This window comes from Gigantopelta aegis, chromosome 10 (assembly GCF_016097555.1).
Source record: "Gigantopelta aegis isolate Gae_Host chromosome 10, Gae_host_genome, whole genome shotgun sequence".
In the NCBI taxonomy this organism is placed as follows: Eukaryota; Metazoa; Mollusca; class Gastropoda; order Neomphalida; family Peltospiridae; genus Gigantopelta; species Gigantopelta aegis.
The window spans coordinates 87,600,393-87,616,735 of record NC_054708.1 but is presented as its reverse complement, the minus strand read 5'-3'; the positions used below and the strand labels follow the sequence as shown (position 1 = coordinate 87,616,735).

General features: G+C 37.6%; 1 protein-coding gene across 6 annotated transcripts in view; it reads left to right on the top strand.

Moving 5' to 3' along the window:
- Positions 1-16,343, top strand: part of LOC121384066 — a 61,904-nt gene that overhangs the window by 43,345 nt on the left and 2,216 nt on the right. For 3 of the 6 annotated variants that reach the window (XM_041514284.1, XM_041514287.1, XM_041514286.1), the window contains 2 exons: positions 4,608-4,816; positions 16,015-16,045. In XM_041514284.1, the coding sequence (XP_041370218.1) occupies positions 4,608-4,816; positions 16,015-16,045 (240 nt within the window). Of the gene's footprint in view, positions 1-1,095; positions 1,202-4,607; positions 4,883-16,014; positions 16,046-16,343 lie in introns of those variants that run through there. The other 3 variants (XR_005959335.1, XR_005959336.1, XM_041514285.1) reach the window with 3 other exon arrangements.

The window sequence follows — 16,343 nt, the reverse complement described above, 5'->3', positions numbered from 1 at the left end:
AGTTGTAGTTACATCATCCTTTTCCGAGAGATTTCAGTGGCGGATCCAGAAAATCCATTTAGGGGGGGGGGGGGGGGGGGGGGGGGGGGGGGGGGGGGGGGGGGCCAATGATATAAAAAGTAAAGTTTGTTTTATTTAACGACGCTACTAGAGCACATTGATTGTTATCTTATCAGCGGCTATTGGACGTCATTTTGACAAATTTTTAGAGGAAACCCGCTGCTGCCACATAGGTAGGACGTTTAAAAAATATAATATAATTATAACTGTCGCAAAATTTAGGGGGGCCCGGGCCTAACTATGGGATACACCACGGGTAAAATCAATGGGACTGACACCAAAGCGTGGTACAATATTATATTCTACCAGAAACCACTCAATGTAAATAGGATGCAGCATTTCAACATGGTGCAGTGAATTGCGTTTAGCTTTGTATGACAATACGATATTTAGTCAGTTTAATGTACATTTGTAAGCTTGCCTTTAATAGTTATTTGAACCTTACATTAATCTAACCATATTGTTTTTACAGGTGACGTCTTACTAAACAATGCTTCCCTATTACTTGAAATTACATGTATTGTGTGCATTTTCCAGACATGACAGCACATACCATGATCTTAAAAAGTCAAGAATATAATTCACCTCAAGTTCATAAAATGAACCCTTGAATGAATCTTTCAGGGCCAACTCAAGACGATGTGCAATGCAGTGTATCATTATAAGCCATGGCATTGTTTTCTTCAGTCGAACCAGTACACCAGATTCTTTCCCAAAATTAACTGAAGCTCCATCAGCTGCTGTTGCAACACAGCATGTCTTGATGTCAAGCTGCATTTCTCGAGTCTTTGCAGTAATTGCATTGTATATGCCCTCAGCAGTACATTGACCAGGTTCTGTAATTCTAGAAGAATAAAGGAGAACTTTATTTATTAATGGTGCAATTATTTATGTAGCTAGGGTGACTAGTCTAAGCCATATATGTCATAAAAAGTCACGTTATCACAAGAAGTAAACACTTACTTACCCAAGAAGTTTGAACCTAGGCAGTCCGTCCTCAAGCAACTTAACACTAATTACTTCTTTTTCCGAGAGGCTCTTGTCAGTGCTGCCATCAAACAGGATTGAACAGTAGAAGGGTTCCGTGGAAAACAGATGCTTCAAGTCGTCTGCCATCGTTTCACCAATTTCATCAACAAAGGTTCGGCATGCCTTGTCATTGGCATAAGTGTTACCAAGGTTGACTCCATGTTTTTTTTCTACACTAATTAAGACTGGAAAGTTTGTAAAACAAAGTTCTGAGTGTGCGACTGTGTATGCCCAATCAAAAAGGTGACACATTCTTGTAAATGTCTCTTTGTCCATTTTTTTAAGGTGCCTGTAAATAACAGGCATCTCTTTGGTGGCCTTGGTCGCCTTAATCGCATCTCGATGCAGCTTGCTAGCATTGTGGGTCCGGGCAGTATCTTTTTTCACATTCGCAGTCCCCTTTATATATGCTTCCAATTCGCATAATTGTGACTGTCCTTGGTGTAAACTGCTTTTTCCATCTTCACTATAGTAGGCCTTACAAACTTCGCACCATACCAGTGTAACATACCCGTCTTTTTCCTGGAATCCTATCCAATCCCAGTCCGTTTTCCAGGAAAGTATTGTTGTCACCTTACACTTGTACTTCGGTGCTTTAGTGATGTTAACTACACTTTCTTCGGGATTTCCAGCTTTACTAGTACTTGGACCCTGGTCCACATTGGAAGACACAACAGTAGTAGACTCAGGCAGAGGTTCCAAGGAAGGTACTGAATCAGCATCAGCATCATTTCCTGATGACTCGGGCTTGGAGCTGAATAAAATTAAAAATTCAATTAAATTAGACAATTATAATATATCCATGTCAGTTGTTACAAGATTCATGCAACTGAAGGAAGAGTAGAATGGCAAATGCATGACAACTTGCTTGTTAAGTATTGGATGGTAAAACTATAATGAAATCAATCACACCTTCCCATCCAGGAACATATATTTTTTAACAAGCCTGCAAACATTTGACTGCCTGTCAAAATGCCCTATAATATATTAATCAATGTGTGGCTTTAATAAATAACAATGTACTCGTGACCAGGAATGGGATGAATAACAAAAACACTTGTAAGTACGGTATTGCCAAATAAATTAATTTCTTTTAATTTGTTAATGTTAAATGAAAAAAAAAGCAGCAAGCTATCTTAATGAAGCAAAATTAGATACAAAGTTTGTTGTTTCTTTTTTTCTTATCTAAGTGATAAAGTTCTATATATTTAAGATGACGAGTGGGCGTAATATAGTTTGATAGCATGTGAGTAAAGAGTTTAGACAAAGATTTAATTCAAATCAGTGGCGTAACTACGGGGGACCTGGGGGGGGGGGGCGGTGCCCCCCTTCAAAACATCGCCCCCCCCCCCCCCCCCATTTCACATTTGATTGTACACAATAAATACAACATTGGCCCCCCGGACAAAGGTCTGCCCCCCCCCCCCCCCCCCCAAATAAAGACTCGGTTACGCTACTGATTCAAATAACATTTACATTATATGGTGAAAACTACAAAAATTCTATTAATTTAACACTTTAATAATTTTGATTTTCATATTGTTAAATATTTAATTAATTTATTGTTTAATTACATATACGTTTACTGCACAAAATTGTACTAAGGAGCAGCTGTGAAAATAAATAATTGTAGAACATGTTGGCAACCGTCCAATCTGGCGGTTAGCCAGACCCATTCGGAATAAGTCGGGCGCTTACGGCTTCTCGCTTGTGTCTATTAATAGCAAACGCGATGACATTTTAGCGACTGTATCTGTGTTCTGTGCAGGTACCGTTAAAACGCGCATGTCGAATCAATGACTGTTTGAACACTTAAAAAATAGCATTTTTCCTACCCAATATCGAACCGCTTCAAAACAAAAACTGCATTTTCGTCAAAACATTTGTGTCGCACAAAATTACCGTTAATATTAAACTGTGTGACCTTCAAAGCGCGATTCTATATAATTTATGTTCGGTCATGGCGCTTAGTCAGTTTGGAAATGTCCGACGATCAAAGGCTCATTATGGATTGTTAAGTACTTTGACTAAAATCGCCGAATGGTCGTCAGTATTACATGTAAAATATATAACGTTTCTTAAATCTGACTCTAGACCTTTAGTTTGATCATTTTCGATTTCATTCTTGGCAATGGCATTGAACGGACAAATTGATGATTGGTGCAGGTGCTACAAGGAGAAAAATTTCGGGAGTTCATCTCTGTTTTCGTCTTGTAACGGTTGTACTGACTGCCTTTAATAATGTCATGAGTGAACACGAAAATTATCAAACAAATGGTACCTGTGCCGTCAAATTTTAATAAAATGTACATGTATGTATGTATGTTTGTATGTATGTTATCGTTACATATAGATATATAGCAGGCCTACTTGACGATCAATTTGTTAGAAATTCTCAGGACAAGAAGACAGTTGAGACAACTGGACTGGTGCCAAGTTATTGATGTTGGAAAAGAAAACTGCAGTTCAATAGCTAATATAACTAAGTTTAGTAGAAATACTCATACCCGAAGAATTTGGACAGCTTGACGCACTTTGCTGCTGCCGAGCTAAGCTCCTGTTCTTTCCTTTTTTTTAGTCTTCCTTTCCGTGGCATTTCTGTTAACTAATACTAGGGAAATCATGACATGAGCACGTGCGTGCGAGTGTGTCTGTGTGAATCGGTGGTTGTGTGACCTATATTGGGGTATAATTTCCTTTTTCATTTTGATATAATACGCTAAATTTTCAAATGGTAATTACACATCCATTTGAGTTAGTTTCTTTGGGTAGTATGTCGAACAGTTACCAATCAAATTAATACAAGAAAACTATAGTATAAAGGCAGTGCGTAATTAACATAAAGATATACCGACCTTGTCCCACGAAGTGTTCACGTGATCACAATATAGCTGCGTCCATGATGCAGTCTCTTGCAACGTAGCCTCCTTGATTGTTGATAACGCGAGTTGTAACGTAAATAAATTTTAAAACATAATGAAATAAGGGTGTTTTAACACTTTTTATTCGAAATTGTCAGTGAAACAATAAATGATCATATGTAGATCTGGGAAGGGCACGGTTGCAAACCAGGAAGGGCACAAAGGCATTTTCCTTGCCGTCGATAACGTTCGATTTTCGGGGCACAACGGCAAGTAAGGAGGGCAACGAAGGCACTTGCCGTCGTTGCCGTGGTAAAATTCGATGCCTGCTCTATTGGTGTCGTTAAACAAAACAAATTAAAACCAATAACTCAAACTTCTTTTTATTTTGTAATGTAGATGTTTTCATATCTACAAAATTATTGATGTAGAAATATTAGTACGACTGGAAACCCATTAATGATTAAATATACACACTGATGTTCGAAACAAGAACAAGCATTTAATATGTAATTTTAGTTGTTAAAATGGCTCTGCTGAAAACATATTACAATGGGAGCAGCTCGGGAGTCTGTTTATGTGTTTCTATCTTCTAGCAAGCCGATGGAGGTGTGTATGATCTGCTCCGAATACTGTTTATGTGTTTCTATCTTGTAGCAGGCCGATGGAGGTGTGTATGATCTGCTCCGAAGACATCCCTTCGGGACTGGAGTATGAGCAGCACGTGGACCGGTGTATTCAGGCAGCCATCGAGAAGAACAAGGGCGGGGCCGGCGACGACGAGGACCGGAGACCCAGGCGGGCGAGGACCAAGGGAGGCCTGGTCAGTGAGCTGGAGTCGACATGGGACCAGGGAGATCGGACAGGTCAATGGTGATCACTTCACACATCGTGAACTCAAATAATAATACCAGGCCTCTGAGATTTTAAACGTGTGTAAACTATGGGGTGAACTCTTAATAACAATGCCAGGCCTCTGAGATTTTAAACGTGTGTAAACTATGGGGTGAACTCTTAATAACAATGCCAGGCTTCTGAGATTTTAAACGTGTGTAAACTATGGGGTGAACTCTTAATAACAATGCCAGGCCTCTGAGATTTTAAACGTGTGTAAACTATGGGGTGAACTCTAATAACAATGCCAGGCTGCCTCTGAGATTTTAAACGTGTGTAAACTATGGGGTGAACTCTAATAACAATGCCAGGCTTCTGAGATTTAAACGTGTGTAAACTATGGGATGAACTCTAATAACAATGCCAGGCCTCTGAGATTTTAAACGTGTGTAAACTATGGGGTGAACTCTAATAACAATGCCAGGCCTCTGAGATTTTAAACGTGTGTAAACTATGGGGTGAACTTTTAAACATGTGTGAACTATGGGGTGAACTCTAATAACAATGCCAGGCCTCTGAGATTTTAAACGTGTGTAAACTATGGGGTGAACTCTAATAACAATGCCAGGCCTCTGAGATTTTAAACGTGTGTAAACTATGGGGTGAACTCTAATAACAATGCCAGGCTTCTGAGATTTTAAACGTGTGTAAACTATGGGGTGAACTCTAATAACAATGCCAGGTCTCTGAGATTTTAAACGTGTGTAAACTATGGGGTGAACTTTTAAACATGTGTAAACTATGGGGTGAACTCTAATAACAATGCCAGGCCTCTGAGATTTTAAACGTGTGTAAACTATGGGGTGAACTCTAATAACAATGCCAGGCCTCTGAGATTTTAAACGCATGTAAACTATGGGGTGAACTCTTAATAACAATGCCAGGCCTCTGAGATTTTAAACGTGTGTAAACTATGGGGTGAATTTTAATAACAATGCCAGGCCTCTGAGATTTTAAACGTGTGTAAACTATGGGGTGAACTCTAATAACAATGCCAGGGCTCTGAGATTTTAAACGTGTGTAAACTATGGGGTGAACTCTAATAACAATGCCAGGCCTCTGGGATTTTAAACGTGTGTAAACTATGGGGTGAACTTTTAAACGTGTAAACTATGGGTGAACTTTTAAACGTGTGTAAACTATGGGGTGAACTCTAATAACAATGCCAGGCCTCTGAGATTTTAAACGTGTGTAAACTATGGGGTGAACTCTAATAACAATGCCAGGCTTCTGAGATTTTAAACGTGTGTAAACTATGGGGTGAACTCTAATAACAATGCCAGGCCTCTGGGATTTTAAACGTGTGTAAACTATGGGGTGAACTTTTAAACGTGTAAACTATGGGTGAACTTTTAAACGTGTGTAAACTATGGGGTGAACTCTAATAACAATGCCAGGCCTCTGAGATTTTAAACGTGTGTAAACTATGGGGTGAACTCTAATAACTATGCCAGGGCTCTGAGATTTTAAACGTGTGTAAACTATGGGGTGAACTCTAATAACAATGCCAGGCCTCTGAGATTTTAAACGTGTGTAAACTATGGGGTGAACTCTAATAACAATGCCAGGCCTCCGAGATTTTAAACGTGTGTAAACTATGGGGTGAACTCTAATAACAATGCCAGGCTTCTGAGATTTTAAACGTGTGTAAACTATGGGGTGAACTCTAATAACAATGCCAGGCCTCTGGGATTTTAAACGTGTGTAAACTATGGGGTGAACTTTTAAACGTGTAAACTATGGGTGAACTTTTAAATGTGTGTAAACTATGGGGTGAACTCTAATAACAATGCCAGGCCTCTGAGATTTTAAACGTGTGTAAACTATGGGGTGAACTCTAATAACAATGCCAGGCCTCTGAGATTTTAAACGTGTGTAAACTATGGGGTGAACTCTAATAACAATGCCAGGCCTCTGAGATTTTAAACGTGTGTAAACTATGGGGTGAACTCTAATAACAATGCCAGGCCTCTGAGATTTTAAACGTGTGTAAACTATGGGGTGAATTTTAATAACAATGCCAGGCCTCTGAGATTTTAAACGTGTGTAAACTATGGGGTGAACTCTAATAACAATGCCAGGGCTCTGAGATTTTAAACGTGTGTAAACTATGGGGTGAACTCTAATAACAATGCCAGGCCTCTGGGATTTTAAACGTGTGTAAACTATGGGGTGAACTTTTAAACGTGTAAACTATGGGTGAACTTTTAAACGTGTGTAAACTATGGGGTGAACTCTAATAACAATGCCAGGCCTCTGAGATTTTAAACGTGTGTAAACTATGGGGTGAACTCTAATAACAATGCCAGGCTTCTGAGATTTTAAACGTGTGTAAACTATGGGGTGAACTCTAATAACAATGCCAGGCCTCTGGGATTTTAAACGTGTGTAAACTATGGGGTGAACTTTTAAACGTGTAAACTATGGGTGAACTTTTAAACGTGTGTAAACTATGGGGTGAACTCTAATAACAATGCCAGGCCTCTGAGATTTTAAACGTGTGTAAACTATGGGGTGAACTCTAATAACTATGCCAGGGCTCTGAGATTTTAAACGTGTGTAAACTATGGGGTGAACTCTAATAACAATGCCAGGCCTCTGAGATTTTAAACGTGTGTAAACTATGGGGTGAACTCTAATAACAATGCCAGGCCTCCGAGATTTTAAACGTGTGTAAACTATGGGGTGAACTCTAATAACAATGCCAGGCTTCTGAGATTTTAAACGTGTGTAAACTATGGGGTGAACTCTAATAACAATGCCAGGCCTCTGGGATTTTAAACGTGTGTAAACTATGGGGTGAACTTTTAAACGTGTAAACTATGGGTGAACTTTTAAACGTGTGTAAACTATGGGGTGAACTCTAATAACAATGCCAGGCCTCTGAGATTTTAAACGTGTGTAAACTATGGGGTGAACTCTAATAACAATGCCAGGGCTCTGAGATTTTAAACGTGTGTAAACTATGGGGTGAACTCTAATAACAATGCCAGGCCTCTGAGATTTTAAACGTGTGTAAACTATGGGGTGAACTCTAATAACAATGCCAGGCCTCTGAGATTTTAAACGTGTGTAAACTATGGGGTGAACTCTAATAACAATGCCAGGGCTCTGAGATTTTAAACGTGTGTAAACTATGGGGTGAACTCTAATAACAATGCCAGGCCTCTGAGATTTTAAACGTGTGTAAACTATGGGGTGAACTCTAATAACAATGCCAGGCCTCTGAGATTTTAAACGTGTGTAAACTATGGGGTGAACTCTAATAACAATGCCAGGCTTCTGAGATTTTAAACGTGTGTAAACTATGGGGTGAACTCTAATAACAATGCCAGGCCTCTGGGATTTTAAACGTGTGTAAACTATGGGGTGAACTTTTAAACGTGTAAACTATGGGTGAACTTTTAAACGTGTGTAAACTATGGGGTGAACTCTAATAACAATGCCAGGGCTCTGAGATTTTAAACGTGTGTAAACTATGGGGTGAACTCTAATAACAGTGCCAGGGCTCTGAGATTTTAAACGTGTGTAAACTATGGGGTGAACTCTAATAACAATGCCAGGCCTCTGAGATTTTAAACGTGTGTAAACTATGGGGTGAACTCTAATAACAATGCCAGGCCTCTGGGATTTTAAACGTGTGTAAACTATGGGGTGAACTTTTAAACGTGTAAACTATGGGTGAACTTTTAAACGTGCGTAAACTATGGGGTGAACTCTAATAACAATGCCAGGCCTCTGAGATTTTAAACGTGTGTAAACTATGGGGTGAACTCTAATAACAATGCCAGGGCTCTGAGATTTTAAACGTGTGTAAACTATGGGGTGAACTCTAATAACAATGCCAGGCCTCTGAGATTTTAAACGTGTGTAAACTATGGGGTGAACTCTAATAACAATGCCAGGGCTCTGAGATTTTAAACGTGTGTAAACTATGGGGTGAACTCTAATAACAATGCCAGACCTCTGAGATTTTAAACGTGTGTAAACTATGGGGTGAACTCTAATAACAATGCCAGGCCTCTGAGATTTTAAACGTGTGTAAACTATGGGGTGAACTCTAATAACAATGCCAGGCCTCTGAGATTTTAAACGTGTGTAAACTATGGGGTGAACTCTAATAACAATGCCAGGCCTCTGGGATTTTAAACGTGTGTAAACTATGGGGTGAACTTTTAAACGTGTAAACTATGGGTGAACTTTTAAACGTGTGTAAACTATGGGGTGAACTCTAATAACAATGCCAGGCCTCTGAGATTTTAAACGTGTGTAAACTATGGGGTGAACTCTAATAACAATGCCAGGGCTCTGAGATTTTAAACGTGTGTAAACTATGGGGTTAACTCTAATAACAATGCCAGGCCTCTGAGATTTTAAACGTGTGTAAACTATGGGGTGAACTCTAATAACAATGCCAGGCCTCTGAGATTTTAAACGTGTGTAAACTATGGGGTGAACTCTAATAACAATGCCAGGCTTCTGAGATTTTAAACGTGTGTAAACTATGGGGTGAACTCTAATAACAATGCCAGGCCTCTGGGATTTTAAACGTGTGTAAACTATGGGGTGAACTTTTAAACGTGTAAACTATGGGTGAACTTTTAAACGTGTGTAAACTATGGGGTGAACTCTAATAACAATGCCAGGCCTCTGAGATTTTAAACGTGTGTAAACTATGGGGTGAACTCTAATAACAATGCCAGGCCTCTGAGATTTTAAACGTGTGTAAACTATGGGGTGAACTCTAATAACAATGCCAGGCTTCTGAGATTTTAAACGTGTGTAAACTATGGGGTGAACTCTAATAACAATGCCAGGCCTCTGGGATTTTAAACGTGTGTAAACTATGGGGTGAACTTTTAAACGTGTAAACTATGGGTGAACTTTTAAACGTGTGTAAACTATGGGGTGAACTCTAATAACAATGCCAGGCCTCTGAGATTTTAAACGTGTGTAAACTATGGGGTGAACTCTAATAACAATGCCAGGGCTCTGAGATTTTAAACGTGTGTACACTATGGGGTTAACTCTAATAACAATGCCAGGCCTCTGAGATTTTAAACGTGTGTAAACTATGGGGTGAACTCTAATAACAATGCCAGGCTTCTGAGATTTTAAACGTGTGTAAACTATGGGGTGAACTCTAATAACAATGCCAGGCCTCTGGGATTTTAAACGTGTGTAAACTATGGGGTGAACTTTTAAACGTGTAAACTATGGGTGAACTTTTAAACGTGTGTAAACTATGGGGTGAACTCTAATAACAATGCCAGGCCTCTGAGGTTTTAAACATGTGTAAACTATGGGGTGAACTCTTAATAACAATGCCATTGTAAACTATGGGGTGAACTTTTAAACATGTGTGAACTATGGGCTACATCAAATAAATTACTTGCAAACAATTTCAGTTTGCATAACATGTTACAGTATAAACGCAACACATTTAATGCAAGAACGGAAAATGCAAAAACAAATGCAAAACTAAATTTGTGCTTCAAAACTAAATTTACGCGAATGTTTAGTGAACAAATCTCATTTCTGCAAGACCTAAAATAGGAATTTATTCATGCATTCCATGTTTCATTTTATATCAGAAGGCCTATACCACTCTTTACCGATTAGTAACTTGAAAAATATTTACACCAGGATAATATTCTGAACCAGATGTTATATGATTATTACCTATTTGTGTTAAAAGTATGCACATTGGATGCCTTTTAAATAGTACACTGTCAAAATGCTGATTCAAATTTCACTTTCCTTAGTTTACTTAACCCGTTTCCTGCCGTTGACGTGTATACACGTCAAGTGTCATCACAATGACGTCACTTTGCATTGTTTTTATTTTAAAATTGTATTCTAAATTAATTGTTGACATTTTGGTCAAAAACAAAGTAAGAAAATGTCAATGAATAATCTTAGAATGACATATCCAAATATTTGCTAAATTGTTGTACATCTTATGGGGGTTTTTTAAACAAAAAATACCCGTCAAATGGTGCGTGCTATTGTTTGTTATGGTTTCTTGTTTTTTGGTAGCGGTTTCTTTTATCTCTACAAAGTTGTCATAATATACCATTATATATGAACTACATTATGACAGTTGCATTAAAATAGAACAAGTATCACTTTTAATGCCTAAAAAAGGTACAAACACAATCAAATAGTTATAATCCGACGGCATAAACAGTCCCTATTTCTATTTATTAACAACAGGTCATGTGACAGCACATTTCCCGCCATACAATTTGACAGCAGTAGTATACATTGCTTGTATGTGCTGCTAACTGTTTTCATTAATAATTACAACGTGGTTACTTATACTACAGCAGACGATATTCTAACTAGCTACATGTATGTTTGCTTGAACAGTTACGTCGACTATATAATCGAATACGTACATGTGCTCGGTGTTCATTGTTGTTTTGTTGTGTGTTGTTTTTCTGCCAGTTTTTCCTTTTTGTCTTTTCAACATGACATACAACAATGGTATTAATCACTACAGAGTGGATATATATTTGTTTTCATTTTTTAAAAATGAATTACAAACGATAGGTTAAGAATATCTTCTGAACTAGTCTGGGGACTACCTTGACTTACATTATTTTCAATAACCAATCACAAAACATTCTCGTTGCGTGTCACACATAATTATGTGGCGCCACCGGTTTTTTGTTTTATTACTGAAATAGATTAAAGCATGTACTATACTGTACCAGTCGTGGATCCAAGGATTGTGGGGGTGGGGTGGGGGGAGAGAGAGAGAGGCACCGTGCATGGCTTTTTATGAATAAGTTAGCGTATATAAGCAGTAAATGTTTTGTAATTATGTTTGTATGGTGGATGAAAATTTTCAAAAAATCAGGCATGTGTGCTGGGATTTTAGGTAGGGGTGTCTGGAGAGCGAAGTTTATAGGGGATATGTATTGAATTTGGTTTTGGTTTTTTAATCTGCTCGAGCAGGGACCGGGGGGGGGTGGGGGGGGGGGGGGGGGGGGGGGGGGGGGGGGGGGGGGGTGGGGGGGAGGGGGCAGGTGACCCATTCCCTGCACACAATCTGCAAATGTTATAAAGATAAATTAATCATCTCGAGGTAAACTGTAGTTATGTTGGATATATTGTATTTTGATAAAATTATAGTAGTACCAAAATCTAAATTTCGGGCGAATACGACAAAGACATTTGGGCAAATTGAGCTGGCCTGAAACCTTTTCATCATGTACTAGTAGTTCCAACATTTCTCTCACAATACTAGTGTGTAGTGCTTCGTTTTTAAACCCTATATTATATATAGCTGGTTGGCAGTAACGCTAAAACTAATAAATGTTTTTTAGTTGGTGGTATTTTCGTTTAATTCGGGCACAAATTAGCCTGCTCTTCTCCCTCTCCCACCCCTACAAAACAAAACGGGATCCCGTACGCTTATGATTAGTACATCAGGCCTGTACGGTACCAATTGGTGTGGATGTGTCGGTGGTATACACACCCTCACCGCGAGGTCCAGGTTTTTTTTTCATGCAACAGTTATCGACCGTTTTTTAGAACATCGATATTAAAATATGGTGAATAACAATTAAAAAAAAAAAAAAAATCAACATACTTTAGCAGGGCGGACACTGTTGTGTAGGCAACGACCCGAAACACTGTTTTTGTCTCAAAAATCGTTAAACAAATTATTTAATGCAAATAAAATGTATTCAGGATGTAATAATCACAAATCATAAAACGATCCTATATTGTTGATAAAAATATCAAAGAAAAATCGCAAAAACATTAAAGTTTAGTTGACCTATATCATCGACGCTTGACCCAGATACAATACTTCGCGGGACCAACTGCCAGTGAATTTCTTCTTCTTTCACTCCATCAATAAACATGTCAGAAGAAGTTGCACAAATATAAATTCATGATTCCGATAATAATGTTTTCAAGATTTACTTGTGTGACATCTCAAGTGACCTATTGCGGTAGAGAGCACATTTTCTTCATCCGCTCCGACTACTGTGCGTCACGCATAAACATTCATGTTTTTGACTTCTCAAAAAGTTCTTAACTACATTTCATTTTATGCCACACATAAACACATTCTAACCTCCCTCTCCAAGGGCCTAAGTGACAGGGCCCAAAGTGAAAAAAAATGAAGCGGCATCATTGTCGTAGCTGGCTGGGGGGGGGGGCAAAAAAATCCGGAAAGCGTTATAGAAACTTAAAGAAAATTCTCTTAACCGTTTAAGGAGTTTTAGACTATTAACTACTCAGTTCCCCCCACCCCCCACCCCCCCAAAAAAATTCCTAGCTACGGCCCTGGGCATAGGCCTAAGCGTATGGGCTCTCATTTTTGTTGGGGTTGCAGGCAGATTTCTGCCAGAGTTGAACGAAAATCCCTGAATCTGGATAACAACAATTATTCATATTAGCTTTACTGCCAAACAGCAGGGCCTCAGCTAACGGGTAGAGGCAATGGTGTATGTGTTTTATTTTTTATTTAACGACACCACTAGAGCATACTGATTTATTAATCATCGGCTATTGTATATTGTAAATAATAGAAAAATAGTTTATTGATACTGATGTTTTAAGTATGTAACCTCCCAGAAATGACCGCAAAATGGTGTCTTGCACCTTCCATGCTCATTGGTTCGTTGTTTAAATCCTAGTTACAGCCCTGAACAGCTATATAGGGTTGCAAATGAATCACTGCATATTTTTACATGGATTACAACTAATATTGTGTCAGAGTAAAATTATGAAAATACATCATGAAAAGGTTTTAGGTCAGCTCATTTGCCCGAAATGCTATACCTGGATAGTATTCAAATAATATATAAAGGCAAATAGATGACCAGTGTATATAACTTGTGAATGTCCCCTAGGTGGGGTTGGAGTTCACAATAGTCATATAGAAATTGCATATCTGTGACCCATTTCCTTGTGAATTTGGTCATTCTACCCCTCTCCTAAGGGTGGGGCACAGATAGGGGAAAATTAAGCCAATTGTCGTGTCCAGGAATACCATAAAAATATAACTTTTGCGAATTTCGTTAATGCTGTGTTCCCTGTCCCCCCACCCCTCCTTTCATGTAGGAGACAAATTCATTAAACCATCTATCATATAGACAAATGCATTTAAACTATTACGTCTTTAGAAATACTAGACCATTTCTAACCAAATTTATTTGGAAAACCCAAAAGAATAAATTTTGTCATTTTAATCCCCCAAGGAAAATGGGTGCCCCACACTCCATGTGTTTGGTAGTTGTGGTCAACAATTTACTCAGGTGACCATTTAATATTTTGTATCATGCATAAGTGTTCAACACTTGATACACATTATGTATACGGTACATATTTAATTAGGACTCACAAGTTGATGTTTGTTTCTTTGGGTTTAAAACATTTTTAGGTGAATGGACATTTTACTTCTTTTTTTGACAATTGTGACCGTGTGAAGCACTATTGCAAGTATCTTGTATCACAATAAATTACTGAAATGCATAAAATACTTTTTACTATTTCTATTATTCTAATATCAGTGTTCAGGGTTTCTGCCAGAGGGTATGAAGGGTAAAATTATGTACCCTAAAATCTTGGGAATTAATGGATACATTTTAATAATTTTTAGAATGATTATAGTAAGATAGCTGCTGCTTAAAGTTTGTACATGAAATGCAGTGTCCAATTTCAAAAGATTCCAAACCCCATAGCCACCTAGTAGCGGCAGTTATGATCTGGAGTTTTCAAGTACCCTCAAATTATTGATTACTGGTGTCCTTTACTTTTGACCGTATGACCCAAAAGTTGTATGCACACAGCAAATAGTTTCCAGTTTATCATACCTTACCATGGTAACAATAGTTTGCATTGGTTACCATGGTAACAGTTTCGATCTGGGTACCATAGTAACATATAATTTTGAACTGGTTACCATGGTAACAGAATTAATAAGCTTCATATATCTTTTCTACAGGCATAGTATAACTATGTCACTATACATTGTTGTTTTTTCTCAGTCCTTGAAAATGATATTTTTTTAGAAATTTGTTTTCTGTTATGCATTGGTTACCTTGGTAACATAATTCACAATTTTCACACTTCTCTTGTAAACAGCTGGGAGCTTATTATTACATCATTATACAGTGATTTGTATTCAAATAAATTCATTTAAAACATTTGATATGGGAAACGGTTCCTCTTTTTGCATTGGTTACCATGGTAACAGAATTAATAATGTTCATTTGAAAATGACAGGAAGTGAAAAGGCATATACCTTTTTTTAAATCTTGTGTCATTTGACAAAGCTATATAAAGTAATAGAGATAGTATACATATTTTTAGTGTATGTAATGTTGGACACAATGTCCACAAGTTACAAAAATGTGTTGATGGTAGTATGTGCATTTGACCCTATTATTCAAAAACAAAATTGGCTGTCTACTTAATTCTTTTTCTAAATCGAGTAGTATGGTTAATAGATCACACCATAGACTTAAATTAAAAGCAAAATATTAATTTTAAATTAAAGTTTTCATAATTATTAATAAAAAATGGTATATTGAAAGTTGCAGCTGTTGCCATGGTAATATAAATAATATAACTGACTATAAAATGTTAGCGTTATGTAGGTGGATATTCTTAGTATATATGTGTATAATTTCATGCTGAAATGTCAACTGATTTTAATAATATTACCAGAAATGTATAATAGTTAATGTTGGAAATTATGTTCATAATTTACAAAAAATACTTTGATAGCCGAATGCGCATCTGAGCCTATTTTTCAGACAAACCACGGTTGTTGACTTAATTTTTTCTTTACATCAAGCAGTATGGTTAATAAATCACAGCACAGACTTAAATTAAAATTAAAAAAAATTAGTTTTTAATTAAAGTTTTCATAATTATTAATGAAAATATGGCATATTGAAATTTGCAGGTATTGCCATGGTAACAGAAATAATATAACTGACTATAAAATGTTAGCGTTACATAGGTGGATATTCTTAGTATATATGTGTATAATTTCATGCTGAAATGTCAACTGATTTTAATAATATTACCAGAAATGTAGAACAGGTGAAAATTCTTTAAATTTAGCAAAAAGAATGCAGCAGGATAAGGGTTAAATACTGACAACTATTTATATCAATTTATCCCACCTTTTTTTTTTCAGATGCCAATAGAATGCAAGATGGAAAAGAAAAGTAAGATCTTGTACCATTGAATGCTTAAAATATTTAAATGTAGGGAAAAGATTTAAGAGTCTCTAAAAAAATAGTTTTACAGTAAGTTATGCTGTGTGTGGGAAATGCTTCCGAGGGGTGGAATATTGTTAACAGTGATCACCTGAGGTGCACTGGCTTTCATAATCCATCACCCTCAATGGACTTGGGTTTGGTCCCCCACCCCATCCCAACTAGTGCCAGACAACTGATTATCAAAGTCTGTGGTATATACTGTCCTGTCTATGGGAAGGTACATATAAAAGATCCCTTGCTGCAT